This window comes from Zootoca vivipara, chromosome 2 (assembly GCF_963506605.1).
Source record: "Zootoca vivipara chromosome 2, rZooViv1.1, whole genome shotgun sequence".
Classification (NCBI taxonomy): Eukaryota; Metazoa; Chordata; class Lepidosauria; order Squamata; family Lacertidae; genus Zootoca; species Zootoca vivipara.
The window spans coordinates 93,838,751-93,857,394 of NC_083277.1; the positions used below are offsets into that span (position 1 = coordinate 93,838,751).

Genomic DNA, 18,644 nt, shown 5'->3' on the forward strand with positions numbered 1-18,644 from the left:
AGCTCGTTATGTTCTATATGTAGTTGTTGTCACCTTAAGAAATAGCCTTCATTATGCCAGAGATCCACAGTGCGAAGAACATTTAGGGAATTTTTCTGTGGTTTAGAATCCCTAATAAGATTTCAAAAGAAAGCTGCAGAAAACTAATGGAGGAAGGCCAGCAGCTGGGCTGTGCCAAGAGCCACAGAGTTTTGCTGTGCTTGTTGTGCCTTCAGTCTGCATGGAGGCCAAAAAAGGGAAGGAGCTTGAGATAGAAACAAGCAGGATCCAGAGAGCTGGAATGGCTCTAGAAAGGACCACAGATCAGTAGGGCATCTGCTTTGTATGCTGAAGGTCACGAGTTCAGTTCCTGGCATCTGGTGGTAGGGCTGGGAAAGACTTCCTGTCTGGAATCCCGGAGACTAGCTGCCAATCAGCATAGACAATGCTGAGATGAACCATTGGTCTGATTTGGCATAAGGAAGCATCCTACGTTTAAGAACACTAATGCCAAAGGGAGGATGAGAAAGCAGTATATCATCATTTTATTTATATGCTGCCTTTCCATAGTTAAACCCATGCTCAAGGCGGCTCACAGCATAAAAAGATTTACATAATTACAAACATGACAAAAGTAGTCATAAAAAGTTTGTAGCATTATGTGAATTTATTACAGTCATACCTCGGTTTAAGTACGCTTCGGTTTGAGTTTAAACTTTCAGTTTAAGTACTCCGCGGACACGTCTGGAACGGATTAATCCACTTTCCATTACTTTCAATGGGAAAGTTCGCTTCAGGTTAAGTACGCTTCAGGTTGAGTACTCCGCGGACACGTCTGGAACGGATTAATCCACTTTCCATTACTTTCAATGGGAAAGTTCGCTTCAGGTTAAGTACGCTTCAGGTTAAGTACAGACTTCCGGAACCAATTGTGTACTTAAACCGAGGTACCACTGTATTTGTTTAAAATGTTATTTGTATGTTGTTGTTTGTTATAAAATGAATAAATATTATTACAAAAAAGATTTACATAATTACAAACATGACAAAAGTAGTCATAAATAAATAAAACTCACCAAAAAGTACGCAACCAAAGTCAACAATTTCCTCATCAATCATAGAAACAACAACCAAAACCCCGTAAACAATACCCCAGCCCAAAATTCTGTCCAGCAGCTTCAGCTTTTGTAGCTGGAGTTGACCAATTGAAGTTAAGTTCCAGTACTACACCATGAAATATACCTCAAGCTGCTGACAGACAGTTTCTACATGTATGGAAACTTACGGTATTATCGTTTGATTCCACCAAGGAATTGGATAGTAAAAAGTTAAGATATCAAGCTATGTATTTAATGTTGTGTTTGCCAGAGCTGTTGCAAAGGAAACATGGTTTCCTTGCCTCTTCTTCTTAGCATTGATGTCCTGCATATATTGACTGCAGAGGCAAAGCACAATTGACCCTTGAGCTCTTACCGCCTTTCATTCAGTGCACTCTAAAGTAATTAGCTGGCTCAGAACAGCTCTGAGACACGAATAAATCCCAGCCCAATTTCATGCATGTTTTATTTGGAAATACGTGGTGCTGAGATAAAGGGCCCTTACTCTCAAGTAAGGGTTGCAGCCTTCTAGATTCAAACATATATCCTACAGGGCTATATGTTTTATATAAGATCATGAAGATTATTATTTGTATACAGGAACACTAATAGCCCTTGTGGTCAAGCAGTGCCTCAGGAATTGGCGAGACAAGCCAAAGAGAAGTCTGCCACACTGCAGCAGGGGGGTGGGAAAGTGAATTCCTCAAATATGCCTGATGTGGACATTTTTCAATATGCTGCACTATTTCTCCTGTGACCAGAACCAGGTGTAAACAGAGCCTTCGGCAGCGTTTTCTTGGACTAAAGGGTTGGAGAGCTTGATGCTCGAATAGAATCTATATTGACTTCAGTGACTGTCTTAACCTCAGGAGTCCTGAAGTCATTGGAAATGCCCACTAGAGGGACACAGATAAATTCCTTTCCGTCTAGACCTGAAACCTTCCTTGTGCGATCTGCTGCTGCAGTTCGATTTATCCTGTTAGATGAACTGTCAGCTTCTTGAAATCTGGCCCAGCCCAACTTGGTCCCTGGCAACAGTTCTCAAATTTAGAAGTCGGAAGGGCTTTTGGAAAGAGGAAAATGGAGTTGGGGGGGGGGGACGACAGCAAAGTGATTTGTTTCTATACCACATCTCCACAGACTCAGCGATAACATGGCTAAGGCTCTACGGTTTGGATGGAATCACACATTAAAATCATTTCCAGACAGCGTGCCTGGGACTAACTATGGCATGGCAAACATAATACAGGATTCTAGTTTTATGATACGGTTTAGTTTTGTTATGTGCTTATGTTACTATAACACTATCGTAAATAATACTTTAAAAAAAATTATTTAGCAAATCTTTAGCAAAAGCCATCAAAGCGGCACACAAGAATAAAGCGCATGGACACAGATTCTGAAGAAGAAAAAATAGGCAAACTCTAAAAATCAATGAAACCCTCTTTATAACTTCTAAGAACAATAAAGCAATTTCTTCAGGTATACAACGTCATAAAACATGTCAGATGTGCAACATGCCATTGATGCAATAATAGTGCGTTGCTGGTCGATTCACATTGTACTATGCAAACATCATTCCCCTTCATTAGTTCTTCTGCAATGCTTTCCCAATATTATTGCATTACTGCCACCTTGAGGGGCACATTTGCGCCATACAGTGGTACCTCGTTTTAAGAACAGACCAGTTTAAGAACTATTTGGTTTACAAACTCCACAAAACCAGAAATAGTGTCCCGGTTTGAGAACTTTACCTCAGTCTAAGAACGGAATCTGAACGGTGGAAGGGCTCATTAGAGAAAGCGGGAGGCCTCATTCGAGAAAGTGTACCTTGGTTTAAGAACAGTTTTGGTTTCAGAACGGACTTCCGGAACGGATTAAGTTCGTAAGCCAAGGTACCACTGTAGTGCAACAAAAGTGGGACAGCTATTGCTGCCCCTGCCCTCCCCCCCCTAAAATGGTGCAAAAGTGGCAGGATTGGAGCAGGAAGCCACAGGACATGCACTGACTGGAAACAAAGCACATCTGCCACCCCAAATTTTGTAAGTGCTAACAGTGTAACACATAAAATTGCCCCAATACCATCATGAGCACACATCAATCATGAAAGCACAATAAAAAGGACATCCGGAGATGACTTATTCATGGAGAATAAATAGTCCGCTTTATCTAGTTTTATAGAATTCTGCTATTTTAATCTTAACTCTTAGTCGGAAATGGTTTTTAGAGCGGACAACTTTTTAATACCTACATTCGGGGCATAACATAATTAGGAAAGCATTTTAATGCCACTTAACCTGATGCAGAGAAGTGGAGAGCTGTTTGACAGTTGAATGGACTCTCTTGGGAGGTGGTGAGCTCCCCTTCTTTGGAGATTGGATGGTCTTTAAGGAGTTTGCTTTTAGGCAGAGGTTGGATGGTCATCTGCCAAAGGGTGCTTTAGATGCTATGACTACTTCAGTGGTGTTGCATCATTCGTTGGCACCCGGGGCACAGACAGTGAACAGAACCCGCCATGCCGGTCCAGCCCTCATCACCAGAGCCAAGCGGGGCTGCACTGTACCGTCTGCGTAGAGGGGAGCAAACCCTCCCGATGCTGGCTGGTTGGCCATTCAGTGTGGGGGCTGGAGTCGCAGTGGCCAGGCCAGGTTGGGCTCGGGGGCCAGAGACTATTGGCAGCAGGCAGTGCAGAATCCCTGCATGGGGGGGGGCTGGTTTGTGCCCCTCAAAATTGTTTACCTGGGCTACACCCCCCCAATGCCCCTGGACTATTTCAAAGCACTACTGTGGGGCAGGGGAAGTATGATACACACACACACACACACACACACACACACACACTGTTTTTCTCTGTGTGCACATTGTATCCACCATACCCTCGGTGAGTGGTCTTATACCTGATGAAGACATAGATGTAATTTGCACCACCATAACAATCTGTATGCAATTTGCACACTTTCCCCTGCACAGAAGTGTTTCCTGTGTCCTCAGTTTGTTACGTTCGAAGGGTCCCTGAGGGTCTTTCCACAAGTGAGGCTTAGATCAGTTCTTGCATTTCCTGTGTCTGCAAATCATTTGCTACTAGAGTATACATTCAGCTTTAAAATGGTTCCTTTCCACTTTGTCCCTCTTATTAATAGCATTCATAAATCATTCATTCCCGTCTAGTGTCGCTTAGGAAATTGCCCTAAACTTTGCATGGACTCGGTTCCTAGCACGTTTCCTTCCAGCTTTTATCTACGGTACTGAGGGTATGATTAGGGAGGAATAAAATGGACAGTTTCTCTTAAAATAGCAGAGACAAAATCCGGTTGCTCAGAAGTCCAGGAACAAGAGCTATTGCATAGCCAGCTTTCTCTCCTTCCCTGTAGCCCTGGGATCCATGCTGCTGCTTGTACACACCTGTTGTTGTTCATAATGTTTTTATCCTACTCTTCCTCCAAGAACTGAAGGTGGTATTCATTCATTTTTTCCCATTTTAGACAGACAAGAACCATGTGATGTACGTAAGACTAAGAGGCAATGACAAGCTCCCAGTCCCCTGGTGAATTTCATGCCAAGCTGAGCTTAATCCAGTTCCAAGTCAGGGATGGGCAGACTTCTTGGTTCTACTTGATTTTTAAATTATACACAGGAGCATATTGCCCAGTGTGGCATAGCTGCAGTTGTAGCCTCCTAGCAGCATCACTGCCCTTACCAGGAGGGGCAAGGCAACAGTGAGATTAGGACTGTGCAATTCACCTGTGAAGCCAGTCCAGTACTCTTGCAGCTCTGCTCTCACCATCATGCCCCTTCCGCTCCCGGCAAGTGTTAATGCTGCTGTTGCTGTGGCATCTCCCATCTAGGCAACCTGCTTCAGCTAGAACCCCAAGATCTACCAACCTGGTGCAAAAGACACATCATTAAAGAACTGGCCAGTGGAGGCTGGTCCATTTGAGCAAATGCCCCACCAACTTGCACAACTTGGTTTTTAATTTTCATTCTGCAGATTTTGCCTTTAGCAGCAAAAATCTAGCCTTCCTCCCCCTCCACTGGCAGCTTTAGTCTGTTGCTAAATTATTATAGGAATTCCTTTGAATGAGCTGTTTTGGGGTGTCCCCCCAAAAAATGCATGAATTTTATTAAACATATTCATGTTTATCATAGGAGCCAAAACCTGGTCCTGAAACTCTCTTTCATCCTAATAGAGGACTTGCTATTTTAAAATTTGTCATCTCTTTGGTTGAGAACATATTGTTTCACAAAGATAAGCACAGCCATTTGCTAAGGCTGTGCTGTGTACAAATGAAGACAGCACATTGAGTTTACATTGAGTTCATTTCTGGCCAAACACAGATGAGAGGGAGGGAAAACTGGTAAAAAAAAAAGCAGGCCAACATCGTGAGACAGGACTGTAGCAATACATTGTATGTGGGGCTGCCCTTGAATACATGGCTCAAAGTTAACATGATCCTTTTTTTTGCATTTACTTGGGAGTAAGCACCTTCTTAATAGAATCTAAGAAGCTTTATACTGAGTAAACTTGGTCAGGCTGCACAGCTGTAGCAATGGAAGATCTATCCATGTTGTTAACTGGGGTGCGGGGATAATATCATTAAGGAGATTGAACCATTTTCATTAGGCTTGCTGCTACTCCAAGTGACTGAGTGGCTGGGTAAAGGAAGAACAAGTATTTAAGTTTCTGGAATGCTCTCCCTAGGGAAGTTTGCCTGGTGCTTTCATTATATACCTTTAGACACCAGACAAAATTATTATTCTTCAACCAGGCCTTTGGCTAGCTAACATCCTATATCCTTTTAAATGTGTTTGTAGAAGGGGGAGGGGGTTATTGGTTTGTTTTATTTTCATCACAGAAATGTTTGAGGGTATGGTAGGATGTCCCTATTTTCATTGGATAAATGTTGGAGCATATGGTTATGCGACCCCCAAGGAGATAAGTAACTATACAAACGTTAGAAGACATTCTGAAGGCAGCCCTGTATAGGGAAGTTTTTTAAAATGTTTAATGTATTACTATTATTTATGTGTTGGAAACTGCCCAGAGTGGCTGGGGCAACCCAGCCAGATGGGTGGGGTATTAAAAATAGTAATAGTAATAAATAATAATAATAATAATAATAGAATAGGGTGTCTCTATTTTCACTGGAGAAATATTGGAGGCTATGTTATCTTGCATTTTTATTCTGTGAGCATAAATCCATGAGATCTATGGATGATGGGCAATATACAAATTTAATAAATAATAATAATTGAGGGGTCACACAAAAAGTATATGGAAGAAGAGAGGAGAGAAAATAAGTTTCCTTCATGCATCAAAAAGAAAGACAAGTGTGTGCATGAAACACAGCTGAGCCAGGGTCTTGGGGAGGAAAGGAGGAAAGTAAGTTACCAGGCGTGGGTGGGTGAGAGAAGAGAAGATCCTACTGGACTTTCTCAACTGAACTCTGAAGCATCCCCTTCATTGCCTGAGCAGAGAAAGGACAGCTGCCATTCACCCGTCCTGGGGAAGAATGAAGAGGCCCTCATCCTGGCTGCAGCCAGTCAGGCAGCTGCATTATTACCCCACTGCATACACCTTGCCTTTTGAATTTCTTGGTTCTGCCGGCACAGCAGCAGCTGTTTGCATTTGATTGTGGTCCTGGAGGGGGGAGATTGCTAGTGGGCTCCTCAGACCCTCTGGGTTATGGGCCAGTGCCCCACTTAGGGCCCACCTAGGGGGTGGACCTGACCTTGGCAATTCCACCACCACATAAGTGTGGGGAATGGCGGCCTAGGACAGGTGCTCTCTCTCTCTGCAGCAGTCACTGAACTGTGAAACTCCCTCCCCACAAAAGGTTGTAGAGCTTTCGCCACATGCTAAGGATGTGCCTCTTCACCTCTGACAGCTAAGGTATTTTGTTCTGTAGGACCCACCTATTTTGCCAAATTTATACTGTTCTGTTCCATTTGGAACTGTTTTGCTCGTTTTTATAACACTGATGGTTTTGTTTGTTTTCATAGGGCCTTCTAATAAATTGCAGGTAAGAAATCTAATAAATAAACAAGTATTTCATTCTGTGAACTGCCCTGAGATCTTATGATGAGGTATAGAAATCTAATATATAATAGTAAAAATAATTAAGCAAGTAATAACCAGGTCCCATTTTCTAACAAAACAGGGCCTCTCTGGAACAGTTAGCACTTTTGTGTTGCTAGGCAATATTGTTTGGGTAGCCATTTGTAGATACTTTGATTCTATAATGTCTTTGTCTAAAATCCTAAGATAAAGTCATTGGAAGCTGTACTTTGCAGCACCTGTGTATAATAACAATGATGTCGCCACTTGTGCAGAAACCACTGAGATGATGACTATTGTATGATTTCATTGTCTCTTCCCTTTTATTGTAGTAAACATAGCACTACTGTAACTCAGTTTGACTTCTGGGAGTAGCAGATGCTGTCAAACAGTGTGCAGAATCATAGCCAGTAGATGAATAGTCAGCTTCTAAGGTGAAAGATTGGGAAAACAAGTCCACTCCTCCCCATCCCTGTGAATTCTACTCATTTCCCTAATGCCTAATAATGTGATGTTTCTGGTGCTAATGGATGATTCTTAGCTTGCACTCTGAAACTGCTTGTTTTCCTTGACTGATTTCCTGTGCACCTGGTTTGAAAGAGTCAGCATGCTGGTAATTCTCCTGAACTGTGTCACTCTGGGCATGTTCCACCCTTGTGAAGATATGGGCTGTGACTCCCCACGCTGCAAGATTCTTCAGGTAAAGACTTCTTTTCATTTTTCATTAAAAAAACCAGGTTATTTCTTCTTTGAAATAGCACGTGGGAGGAACTATAGTTCCAGTGACAGAGCACATGCACAGAGGGTCCTAGGGCCAGCTCTTGGCACCTGCAGCTAGACGTATCCCGTTAGAAAGTGCATCCTTTGGGGCTTGATGAAAATCAGTAAAAATTAACCATAAGATCAGGAAAGCTTACTTAAAATGCCTGCTGAAATGAAAAGACTAAGGTTAGATCCCCACCAGCCATTTGAAACATGTGGCTTCATCTACAGCGGGCATCCCCAAACTTCGGCCCTCCAGATGTTTTGGACTACAGTTCCCATCTTCCCCAACCACTGGTCCTGTTAGCTAGGGATCATGGGAGTTGTAGGCCAAAGCATCTGGAGGGCCGCAGTTTAGGGATGCCTGATCTACAGCATGGGTAGGCAAACTAAGGCCTGGGGGCGAGATCCGGCCCAATCACCTTCTAAATCCGGCCTGCGGATGGTCCAGGATTCAGCGTGTTTTTACACGAGTAGAATGTGTCCTTTTATTTAAAATGCATCTCTGGGTTATTTGTAGGGCATAGGAATTCGTTCATTTCTCCCCCCCCCAAAAAAATACAGTCCAGCACCTTACAAGGTCTGAGGGACAGTGGACTGGCTCCCTGCTGAAAAAGTTCGCTGACCAAACTGTGTGTCAGGACATGTTAGTGTGTTGGCTGCAGTGTGTAGGTGTGTCTTTTGAACGCTCCCCACGCTCTTCCCGGGGCTGGAAAGGGGTTAGTTTAACCTCTGGTTTGCTAGTAGAACTGAATTACTGTGTCACGAAATGATGCAAAACTGAATTACTGTGTCACGAAATGATGCAAAACTGAATTACTGTGTCACGAAATGATGGTGTGTCACCAGCATGAGAAGTTTGGAAAGCTCTGATCTAGAGAATCCTGGGAGCTGTAGTTAGCAATTGTAGCTGTGTGACGGGTAGACTACAGTCCTTATGATTCTTTGGGGGAAGCAATGGCTATTCAAGTGGTATAAATGTGCTTCAAATGTGACAGCGTGAAAATGTAAGCTTTTCTGATTTTCTTTAATGGTTAATTTTAACCGGTTTTATCTTTTGTATTTGTTTTGTAACCTCATTAGATGCCTTTTAGAAATTAAGCAATATAATACATTAAGTTAAAAGAAATAGGAAAGTCATCTGCCTGAGATAGCCGCCACCAATATGCAAAGGCAATCCTGGTCTAGTTGGACCCACAGTCTTAGCTAGTTTAATGTAGCTTCCTGTGTTCCATGATTTCAGGAAAGTGCTCGTTGGGGCAGATCCATACCATAAATTTAAAACATATGACTTCCCCCCAAGAATCCTGGGAACTGTAGTACGTTAAAGCTGGTCAGAATTGTAGCCTTGCGAAGGAGAAACTACAGTTCCCAGGGTTCTTTGGGGGTTGCCATGTGCTTTAAATGTGCATTTAATGTCTTCAAGGTAATCCACCCAACTCCATTCCCTTTGCCATAAAGCAGAATGCCTTACCACCCTTTGAGGGTTCTCTGTGTGCAAAGCTTTCTGTTTCACATGATGGGTTTTTGGGTTAAGGGTGTGTGTCTTGGTTGCATGGAAATTGACCCTTTGTTAGGAAACGGGTGAAAATTAAGTGGAAGGGGTCCAGAAAAACCCAACACATGCTTCAGAAATAAGCAGAGAAACAAGAACTAGAATTCAGCACCCAGCATGGCTTTTTGGGGTGGGGGGTTGGGTGGGGTGGGGGAACACTGAAAAATGAATTTTACCCTATTAGGATTCTGAAAAGGGAACAGAGGTCACCGGTTCCACTGGAGGAATTATTTACATCACCACAAAAATGGGGCAGTTTGAAATAAGAAAGGGCAGGTAATTCAAGTTTATTCAGATGGTGGCTTCTTGCCAAGGAAATCTCGTCCTGCTCAATAGATGTACAGCTGGTCGGTGATGGTATTTTTCAGCCACTTCTGGACCTGGACATCAGGAAGTGTTCAGCCACATTATGATATAGCTGTGTTCCCTTTTCATACTCCTGATTCTTTGAGTAAAATGGCTCTCTCCCCAGTCTTGCTTTTTGCAGACTGGTTTTGAATAGCTGCCAATCCTACCTGTTGGAGAAATGAAGACTATGTGGGGTGAAGTCCTCATTTGGTTAGGTTGAAGGTCAAGTCCCTTCGACAGTGAACTGTCTCCAATTAAGCACTTGGCTCTTTGCCACAGGGTTCACCTCCTCATCCTGCTTCTTTGTCTTCCAGAGCTTTGACGATTTTATCTTTGCCTTCTTTGCTGTGGAAATGATCATCAAGATGGTTGCACTAGGGATTTTCGGGAAGAAATGTTACCTGGGAGACACATGGAACCGTCTGGATTTTTTCATTGTCCTGGCTGGGTAAGTCAGACATTAGTTCTCAAACAAAGGGCAACTTTCTTGCTAACCGCAGCTGAGGCTAACCCCCAGCTGAGAAATTCATTATCGTGTATGTTTTCTCATTTTTAGTAAATGTACAAAGTAGCTGAGAATGTACGTAGAAAGCTTTTACTTAACAGTGTACCTAAATGCTGTCTATAACTCCAAGTTTCCAGTTGAGAAATGCTACTTTTAGATGTTTTGAGATATGCAGAGCCGATAGCAAAAACACCAGGAAACTGATGATTTATGCCCATTTAAAATTATGGTACAGATGTGTCTGAACATTTTCTGAACTGTTTTCTGTTACATTTTCTGTTACTCTGTGACATTAGACACACTACAAATGCCTTACTAGAGATTTATGAAGTGTTTCATAAGCTCCTGCCAAGGTTTGCATTATTTTTTAAAAACTTTGAAGAATTTTCTGCGTTTCTGACTTGAAAGTAATTCCTCTGCCCTTTTGATACCAAAGGCCCAAGAGTTGTTTATAAGAACTTGTGGACGTGGAATATGCAGGATGAGGATATTGTTAGGATCCAGGTGCAAAGAGAAGAAAGCTGTGTTGTGAACCAAACAAATGTTGCCAGTTCAAACTCTACCTATGTCATACTGCAATTTTTCCAAAAGACTGTGCATCCATGCAGGTTTTTCTTTTTCATAACATGTCTCCCGTTTCTGGATGTCTAAGTATCTACATGCTGAGTGGCAGATTTGGGGCACCCATTTTAAGCGCAGGAGTGCAGATAATGGATCAGATACAAAGTTGTATCAAAAAGTTCCTCACAAGTCTAGTCGTGCAGTTAGGTAGTTTAAGACTCTGGATTTAGGGCCTGCTGTCTGCCTCCATCATTAGATAGTAATGTGTATTCAATTGTTTCAGAATGTCTGGAGCAAGCCATGCTGCATTTGCAGGGACTCAACTGCCCTGACAGCACCACTGATCAAGTTCCACTGTGTGGTCCTTTGTTCAATTTCAATGGGGCTTGGTCAAGAGAACTTTCCATTGGGTTGCAAGCAGAAGGTTTGGGGCACAATCCCTGGCCATTTGAAAATGATCTTGGGTGCTAGGAATGGGCTAGACCTGCCCAAAGTGGGTTCCTCAAGAGCTTCAGCCAATCAAAGTAGATTGCCGTGGCCTAGATCAGTGCTCTTCAACCTTGGGTCCCCATATGTTGTTGGACTCCAACTCCCATCATCCCCGGTCAGCTTTAGCCTATGGTCTGGGGGTGATGGGAGTTGGAGTCCAACACCATCTGGGCATCCAAGGCTGAAGAATTCTAGCCTAGCTAGACCAATGGTATGTATTGGTATAATGTTCATAATGACAATGGGAAGGTGCCGCCATTGGATTTTCTGCCCAAGAAAGCAAAATGTCTTTGGGCAGCACTGCCAAGCCATGCAGATACCTCATTGCTTTTTTCGGCACTTCAGATGGCTTCTTTGTGTGTGCTGAGATCATCCAGGAATTCATGTGTGGGAGGAAACATCCTTGGCCAGTGGTCCACCGTCATATCATTCCCAGATTAGAAGACCAACTGAATGAGCACTGTAAACAAAAGCATGACATCAGCAGAGTCCCCACCACCACTCGTCCCATGTGCCTTACTTGACACGCGGTGTACAAGCAGTACAAACCACACTCCTGTCCACCCACTGTGGTGTCCCCAGATTTCTGCAGCACTCACAGTGTTAAGTTTTGCAGACGGCAGCAACAAAGGAATGCCACAAAACCCCGCTTTCCTTTGTTCCCTGCCAGCCTGTGTGCTGCTTTCCATACTGTAAGATCTTTTGCTCCACAGATTTGGGCGGACTCAGCTGGCACTCTGCTCAAGTATTTTCTCTGGCTCCAGAAATATTGGTAGTCTCAGTTTCATGCAGATTGTCCAAATGGATGAGGTTTCAGCAAGTTTGTTTAAAGCATGGAGGCTGTGTTCCAAAAAGGGAATATTTCAGTCAAAATGTGCGTGATTGCCCTTTTGTTTTGAGGGAACGAAACCAAGTTTTTGCCTTTCATGAAGTGTTTTTCTTTCAGAGGCACCTGGTTTAAATTAAAGGCTCTTTCTAGCACCCGAGAATCTCCTGGCTGAGGCTTGAAATCCACATGAAACGTTCCTGGCCTGCAGCCAGGAAACGGGTTAAGTTTCCTTGACACATAAAGAGCTTGGAGGCTCTCTCCTCACCTTCCTATTCATAAAGAGTGCCCAGAGTCTATTAGGGTTCTGCCCCTACTCCCACACACCCCTCCCATATAATTAACTGGAATTTCCTGGAATGGACTGGAGGATTCTAGAAATAAACCACAACTGCAGCGTTTTTCCAGGTTAGAAAGTCAGCAGCAAGAGTTCTCCCAGGCTACTAGAAGGTGCCATGCTGTTGTTGTTTCTTCTTGGGTGTTGGGTGCATGTAAAACTACTGCCGCTACTAATAAAATAGCGTTTGTGTAGCTCTGCACTTGAGTGTCTTCAAAGCATTTCACATACTGTACATTATTTCAGTAATCTTTATAACAGACCTGTAAAGGAGGTTACTAGTTTTGTCTACGTTGCACATGGCTCAATGGGTGGGGCTAAAGAAAAGTGCCATTGGCATTGCCTCGTACCTACAGGACCGCCTCTCCTGGTATGCCCTGCGGAGGACCTTAAGGCCCACAAACAACTATATTCTGGAGATCCCGAGCCATAAGGTGGCTAGATTGGCCTCAACTAGGGCCAGGGCCTTTTCAGTATTGGCCCCAACTTGGTGGAACGCTCTTTCACAGGAGACCAGGGCCCTGCGGGATTTGTCATCTTTCTGCAGGGCTTGCAAGACAGAGCTGTTCCGCCTGGCCTTTGGGTTGGATTCAGTCTGACCCCTGTGTTTTCCTCCCTCATGGTTTGGATTTATGGACTGCATAAAATGAGGCTGCATTTTAAATTTTAAATTTTAATATTGTATTTTAATCTGTATTTTAATTAATTGTTTTCTTTTCTTTTATGTCTTATTGTAATTTTATTGGTGTTAGCCGCCCTGAGCCTGGTTTTGACTGGGGAGGGTGGGGTATAAATAAAAAATTATTATTATTATTAAAGCCATCTAGACCACATGGGAAATGGGATGCAGAATGAGATTTGAATTGGGAAGTGTCACAGCTCACATTCCTAACCATCGTAGCGCATTAGCTCTATTATTACCCTTCTACCCCTGGTATACCACATATGGTTTTTCACATAGCACTAAAACACCCTACCTAGGAATAACAAGTTTCACATTCTAGATTTGGATGTGGGTCCCATTTTGTGTAGAACTCTGTTCCAGTTGAGGTGAGACTTCCCTGTTGATCATCAGGCACTAATTAATATTTTTTTAAAACAACAACAACAACCCAGCAGACTTTTAAATTGAATTCTGATTATATAGTATTAACTCCTTTTTAGTCTTATTGTATTGGGTCCACTGTACACCACTTAGAGACGACTGTGATTAAGTGGTATGTAAGCTATTGAAATAAACTAAAAGTATAGTGGAAGCCATGTAGCATTCATCAGAGGAGTCTCAGAGAAGGAAGTATCCATGTGCTGGGTCTGGGGTGGTGGTTCAGCAATGGCAAGAGCAGCAATAGCGAGTCTTTGGCAGCTCTCTTCAGATTATAAAGTAGACACAAAAAGTATCAGGTGTAGTAACAATTATTGAACAACAAACCAACAACACCAGAACTGGCTTATGAATATAAAGGACAATTTTACTAGAATAAGTATGTAAAGTCATAAACCTACTAAGCAATGAGCAAACTAAAGTGCAATGTGCAGAACAAAGCCTGGAGATACTCATAAACATAGAATGAACTACCGGTAGTGTCTCTCTCGTTGCTATACCGCAGGGGTGACCAGCTCCCAAAAGACTGCGATCTACTCACAGTTAAAAACTGGCAGTGATCTACCCCCTTTTTGGGGGTTCAGGTCAAAGTTGTTGAGTTTTTACAGGGAGGAGGTAAAATGTTGAGCTTTTTTTAGGGGAGCCACAGTTGTTCAGCTTCTTTATGAGTATCTCCAGGCTTGGTTATGCACATTGCGCTTTAGTTTGCCCATTGTTTAGTAGGTTTATGAGTTTATATCAGGCACCCCCAAACTGCGGCCCTCCAGATGTTTTGGCCTACAACTCCCATGATCCCTAGCTGACAGGACCAGTGGTCAGGGAAGATGAGAATTGTAGTCCAAAACATCTGGGGGGCCAGCGTTTGGGGATGCTTGGTTTATATACTTATTCTAGTAAAGTTGTCCATTATATTCACAGGCCAGCTCTGGTGTTGTTGGTTTGTTGTTTAGCTCTCCTCAGATGCCTCCTGCTTGGACACCAGTTACCCAGTGAGCAGGGCTTATAGTGACTGCGCAACACCAGGGCTTTCTTCCGCTGTTATTTACGTCTAAGATTTCTTGCTCGCTCTTCACCAGAAGGTTGCTGCAGGTTGGCTTGTGGCATGAGGTCTAGCACTAATCACAGTTCTACTGGATCCACCTTCAAGATGCATGCTTTTTTCTGAACAAGGGTACAACTGCAGCTTTGCTTAGCCCATTGACAACATTCTGTAGCGCTGCATGTATAGATTGTTTTCAGTAAAGGCCTGCCATCAAATGACACTTGCATATTAAGTAGAAAATAGACTGGATGCTATATCAAAGCTTTGCTTTAAAAGACAGGCAGATGGGAAATTAAAAAGATCTGACATCTTTTGCGGACTTCAGTAGAGACGAGAAGCATAAATAGGGACACCCACTTTGTTACATGAGGGGTTTTTATTTGGGTCTTAAAATGAGGCCACTAAACTCTTGTCCCTATCCTGTACTATTTAGGGATGGAGAACCTGTCCCCCTCCAGATGTTGGGCTATCAACTCCTATCAGCATAACCAATGGTCAGGGATGGTGGGAGTTGTAGTCCAACAACATCTGGAGGGCCACAGGTTCTTCATTTCTGTTTTAAAGAAGTTTGTTTTGTGAAACTCCTGAAAGGCTACTCTTCCCTCACTGCAGAATAAGATTTGTCAGGCTTCCTAGAAAGATATTGCCAAGATTTTCTGGGCATTTGTTAACTTTGGCTAAGCTCTGAGGCTCAGAAAGCAGAACGAGACTTCCTGCTGTTTTGATCAGCTTTATAGCTTGGAACCTGTAACGTCTCTGTTGTTGTTATTACTATTATTATTATTATTTATCACCATCATAATTTATTTAACAAGGCAAATCCAGCCACATTTTGGGATGAGGCTTGCATCTCCTGGGCAAAAGCTTAATTAAATGGAAGCTAATGGTGTTCATATATGTCCCAATATGTCAGAGCAAATCTGTGGATACTAAGTATGGCTAGCTGAGCTTGCAAAGCCATTCAGGCACATGCTACCCTGGGGGCCCCCAGTTGCATCACTGTAGCTATGAGGATGCAGCTCACAAGCTTAAAGTTGTCCCTGGGAGGAAATCTTGAAGAATGCAGAGCATATTTGTGAGCGCCTGTATTCTTATCCAGAATCTACGTTGCATTGCTCTTTTTCTCACCAATGCGTTCTGAGAGTCGCGTGCAAAGAAGACAGCATGTAATTCTGAACATGTGCTAAGCTGGCTGAGTTGAAACCCAGCCTAGGCTTCCCTCCTAGGCTTTCACTTGGCCAATTTAACGCAGTCTAATAACATCTGCAGTCTTTTCTTCTTGCCAGGCTTTTGGGGCCGATTAGAATGTGCTTAGAAAAGCCCTTCTAACGTACCTTTCAAAGGCCAGTCTGGACAAAATCTTCCTCGGGGTTATCCCCAGTTTGCTTTTGGTAATGATCCTTGCCTGGAGTATATGAGCAGAAGCCGTTTGGCTGCCTCAGTGGAGACTCGAAGATGAACAGCCAAGAGCCTGGAAGTTGGGAAATGACAGACAGGAGTGATTTGGGGTAGTGAAGAGGGGACGGAGCTTGTAGGGTTGTAATTGCACCATTTATTTTGATGGTAGTTCACCCAGAAATCTGAGACATTTTTATAGCGTCTTCCTGCTTGAAGTTGTCATGTACTGAGCTGTTCTGTTCTGTGGGTGGGTGAGGTGTTTAAAGGGCTGGAGACAGACAGGTATGTTTCCCCCACCCCTGCATTGTTAAAGGCAGCATGAAAGAAAGATTCTCATTTGCATTTATCCCACTTGTTTCTAGTAAACAGGTTTTGTGTGGTTACAAAACCTGCAAAATCTATTTGACCAGAGGCAACAGTTAAACAAAAGAAATGTATGTTTCTGGGAAGATACGCCTTTCTCAAAATCAACCCTATTCTTGGTCTCTAGCTGCAGATGTGATTTGCAGGCTCTGCAGGAAGATGACTACCAGGAGAGCCTATGCACAATTGTCAATCACAGCAACTTAGTATTTATCTGGTTTTAATTTGAAAAGTACTCTGCAAAACTATTTAAAAATCCTCTCTTGTAAGAATCTTGTGTGGTCAAAATTATTCCCATTTTGCAGAAGGGGAAGATCCTGGTTCCGTTTCTCTAACCACTGTCCATTACCTGATTACTCTTCTCTGGGGCTAACATGATGACATTGTTTGTCGAAACAATTAAGCTACCTGAATGGGAACCGTTTCCATTACATTGCCTCTTGATTAGTTTTATTCATTTTAATAACTGGAGAAGAATATAATATGGAAATCCTTATTGAAGGTGAAATGACATGTTATACTACCTTAGCTTATCCAATTTTAGGGTAGGGTTCCATATCAGGCTTGCAAAGGAGGCTGTAGACAGGGTTTCATAAGGGTTTCATCTCAGGTTTCAGACCAGAGCTGCAGCTTGGGGAGACTTCTGGGAAGAGGGTTATTTTGAAGACGGGAGGCATTTGCCTAGGGTATGTTTCAAGGATGGTGGACCTGTGGGCCTCCAGATGCTGCTGGACTACTACTCCCATCATCTCTGACCATTGGTTGGGGCTGATGGGATTTGGAGTCCAGCAGCAGCACTTTCTAACTCAGTGTTTTGAAGATGCATCAATGGCGGCCTACTCCCACAGACATTTGTCATGTGTTGTCTGCACAAAAAAGACATGAAAGCCCTTGTAGTGAGTCCCAGCTTGAAGGGTCTTTGGGGTTCATTATATATATAATTTCCTTTATTCAGACAGTGACACAACCCCAGTGCCATTTCTGGGCCAGCTCTTCACAGCTCTGCAAGCATATGGGCATAAGATTTTTGGTCCAGACATATTACAGCTTTGCCATTGACTCCTGCTTGATCAGCTTTGTCTCTTGCTTTAAGATTTTCCTTCTCTTTGAGTGTCTGAACTGTTCCCATCTGGCCCCTGTCAAGAGCAATCTAGCTGACAAAAGATCCATAGTTTAAATGTGAAATGAAATATCATTTCCCCCTCTCCCACTCCCCAAGCTCATTGACTTTCTCCTTTGTTTCACTGCTGAGGAGGACACAGGCCTCTTCCTTTTTACTTTGTTAACTAAAAGAGCACACCTTTCTCCATTCTAGTAAGGTACTTGTAAGGTGTTCGGAATGCTGCATATTTTTCTGCTTCAGATTCCTCCACCTCTGATCCAGCAGGCAGGGAAATCTAATGGGGTGACCCAGTACTAGGTAAAGGTAAAGGTACCCCTGACCGTTAGGTCCAGTCGCGGACGACTCTGGGGTTGCGGCGCTCATCTCGCTCGACAGGCCGAGGGAGCCGGCGTTTGTCCGCAGTGCAGACAGCTTCTGGGTCATGTGGCCAGCATGACTAAGCCGCTTCTGGCGAAACCAGAGAAGCGCACGGAAACGCCGTTTACCTTCCCGCCAGAGCGGTACCTATTTATCTACCATACTTGCACTTTGACGTGCTTTTGAACTGCTAGGTGGGCAGGAGCTGGGATCAAGCAACAGGAGCTCACCCCGTCGCAGGGATTTGAACTGCTGACCTTCTGATCGGCAAGCCGTAGGCTCAGTGGTTTAGATCACCAGTACTAGACTGCTTTAAAATAACATCTCTTGCAGATCAGTTGTGAGTGGGGTTTCTCCTGATAGGTTTTACTATTCCTACCCATGCAACATCTCCACAAAGGATATCTCCCACTTCCATCTGCAGATAAGGCAGCTACATTTGACATGTTGCCAGAAGTAACCAAGGATGTAACATCAGGAGAGCACTGCCCTTAATGACTGTCAGGCCAAAGCTTATGAGGAGAAAATGTTTGTGCAAGCTAAAAGAAATTCCAAGCTGTAGTAGCTGATCCAGGCCTGGCAGAGTTTCTGTCTGTATGCAGCAGGATTTGAATCTAAGAACATTTCACACATGAGGCTTTAAGCAGTTCTTGCCTCATTTCAGCTTGAAAGATGAATAAGAAACCAGCTTGGGCCAGAATGTCCATTTGCAATACAAATGCTTCTCTCTCCTTTCTTTCTCTTT

The 18,644-nt window shown here is 43.3% G+C and overlaps 1 protein-coding gene across 9 annotated transcripts in view; it reads left to right on the forward strand.

Annotated features, from left to right (window-relative positions):
• The first annotated feature begins 7,108 nt into the window (after positions 1–7,108).
• CACNA1G (calcium voltage-gated channel subunit alpha1 G) overlaps positions 7,109–18,644 on the forward strand; it is a 177,558-nt gene continuing 166,022 nt past the window's right edge. For 5 of the 9 annotated variants that reach the window (XM_060271874.1, XM_060271876.1, XM_035104358.2 and 2 more), the window contains exons 1-2: positions 7,109–7,831; positions 10,111–10,244. In XM_060271874.1, the coding sequence (XP_060127857.1) occupies positions 7,739–7,831; positions 10,111–10,244 (227 nt within the window). In that variant the 5' untranslated portion in view covers positions 7,109–7,738. The remainder of the gene's footprint in view (positions 7,832–10,110; positions 10,245–18,644) is intronic. The other 4 variants (XM_060271877.1, XM_060271878.1, XM_060271879.1 and 1 more) reach the window with 1 other exon arrangement.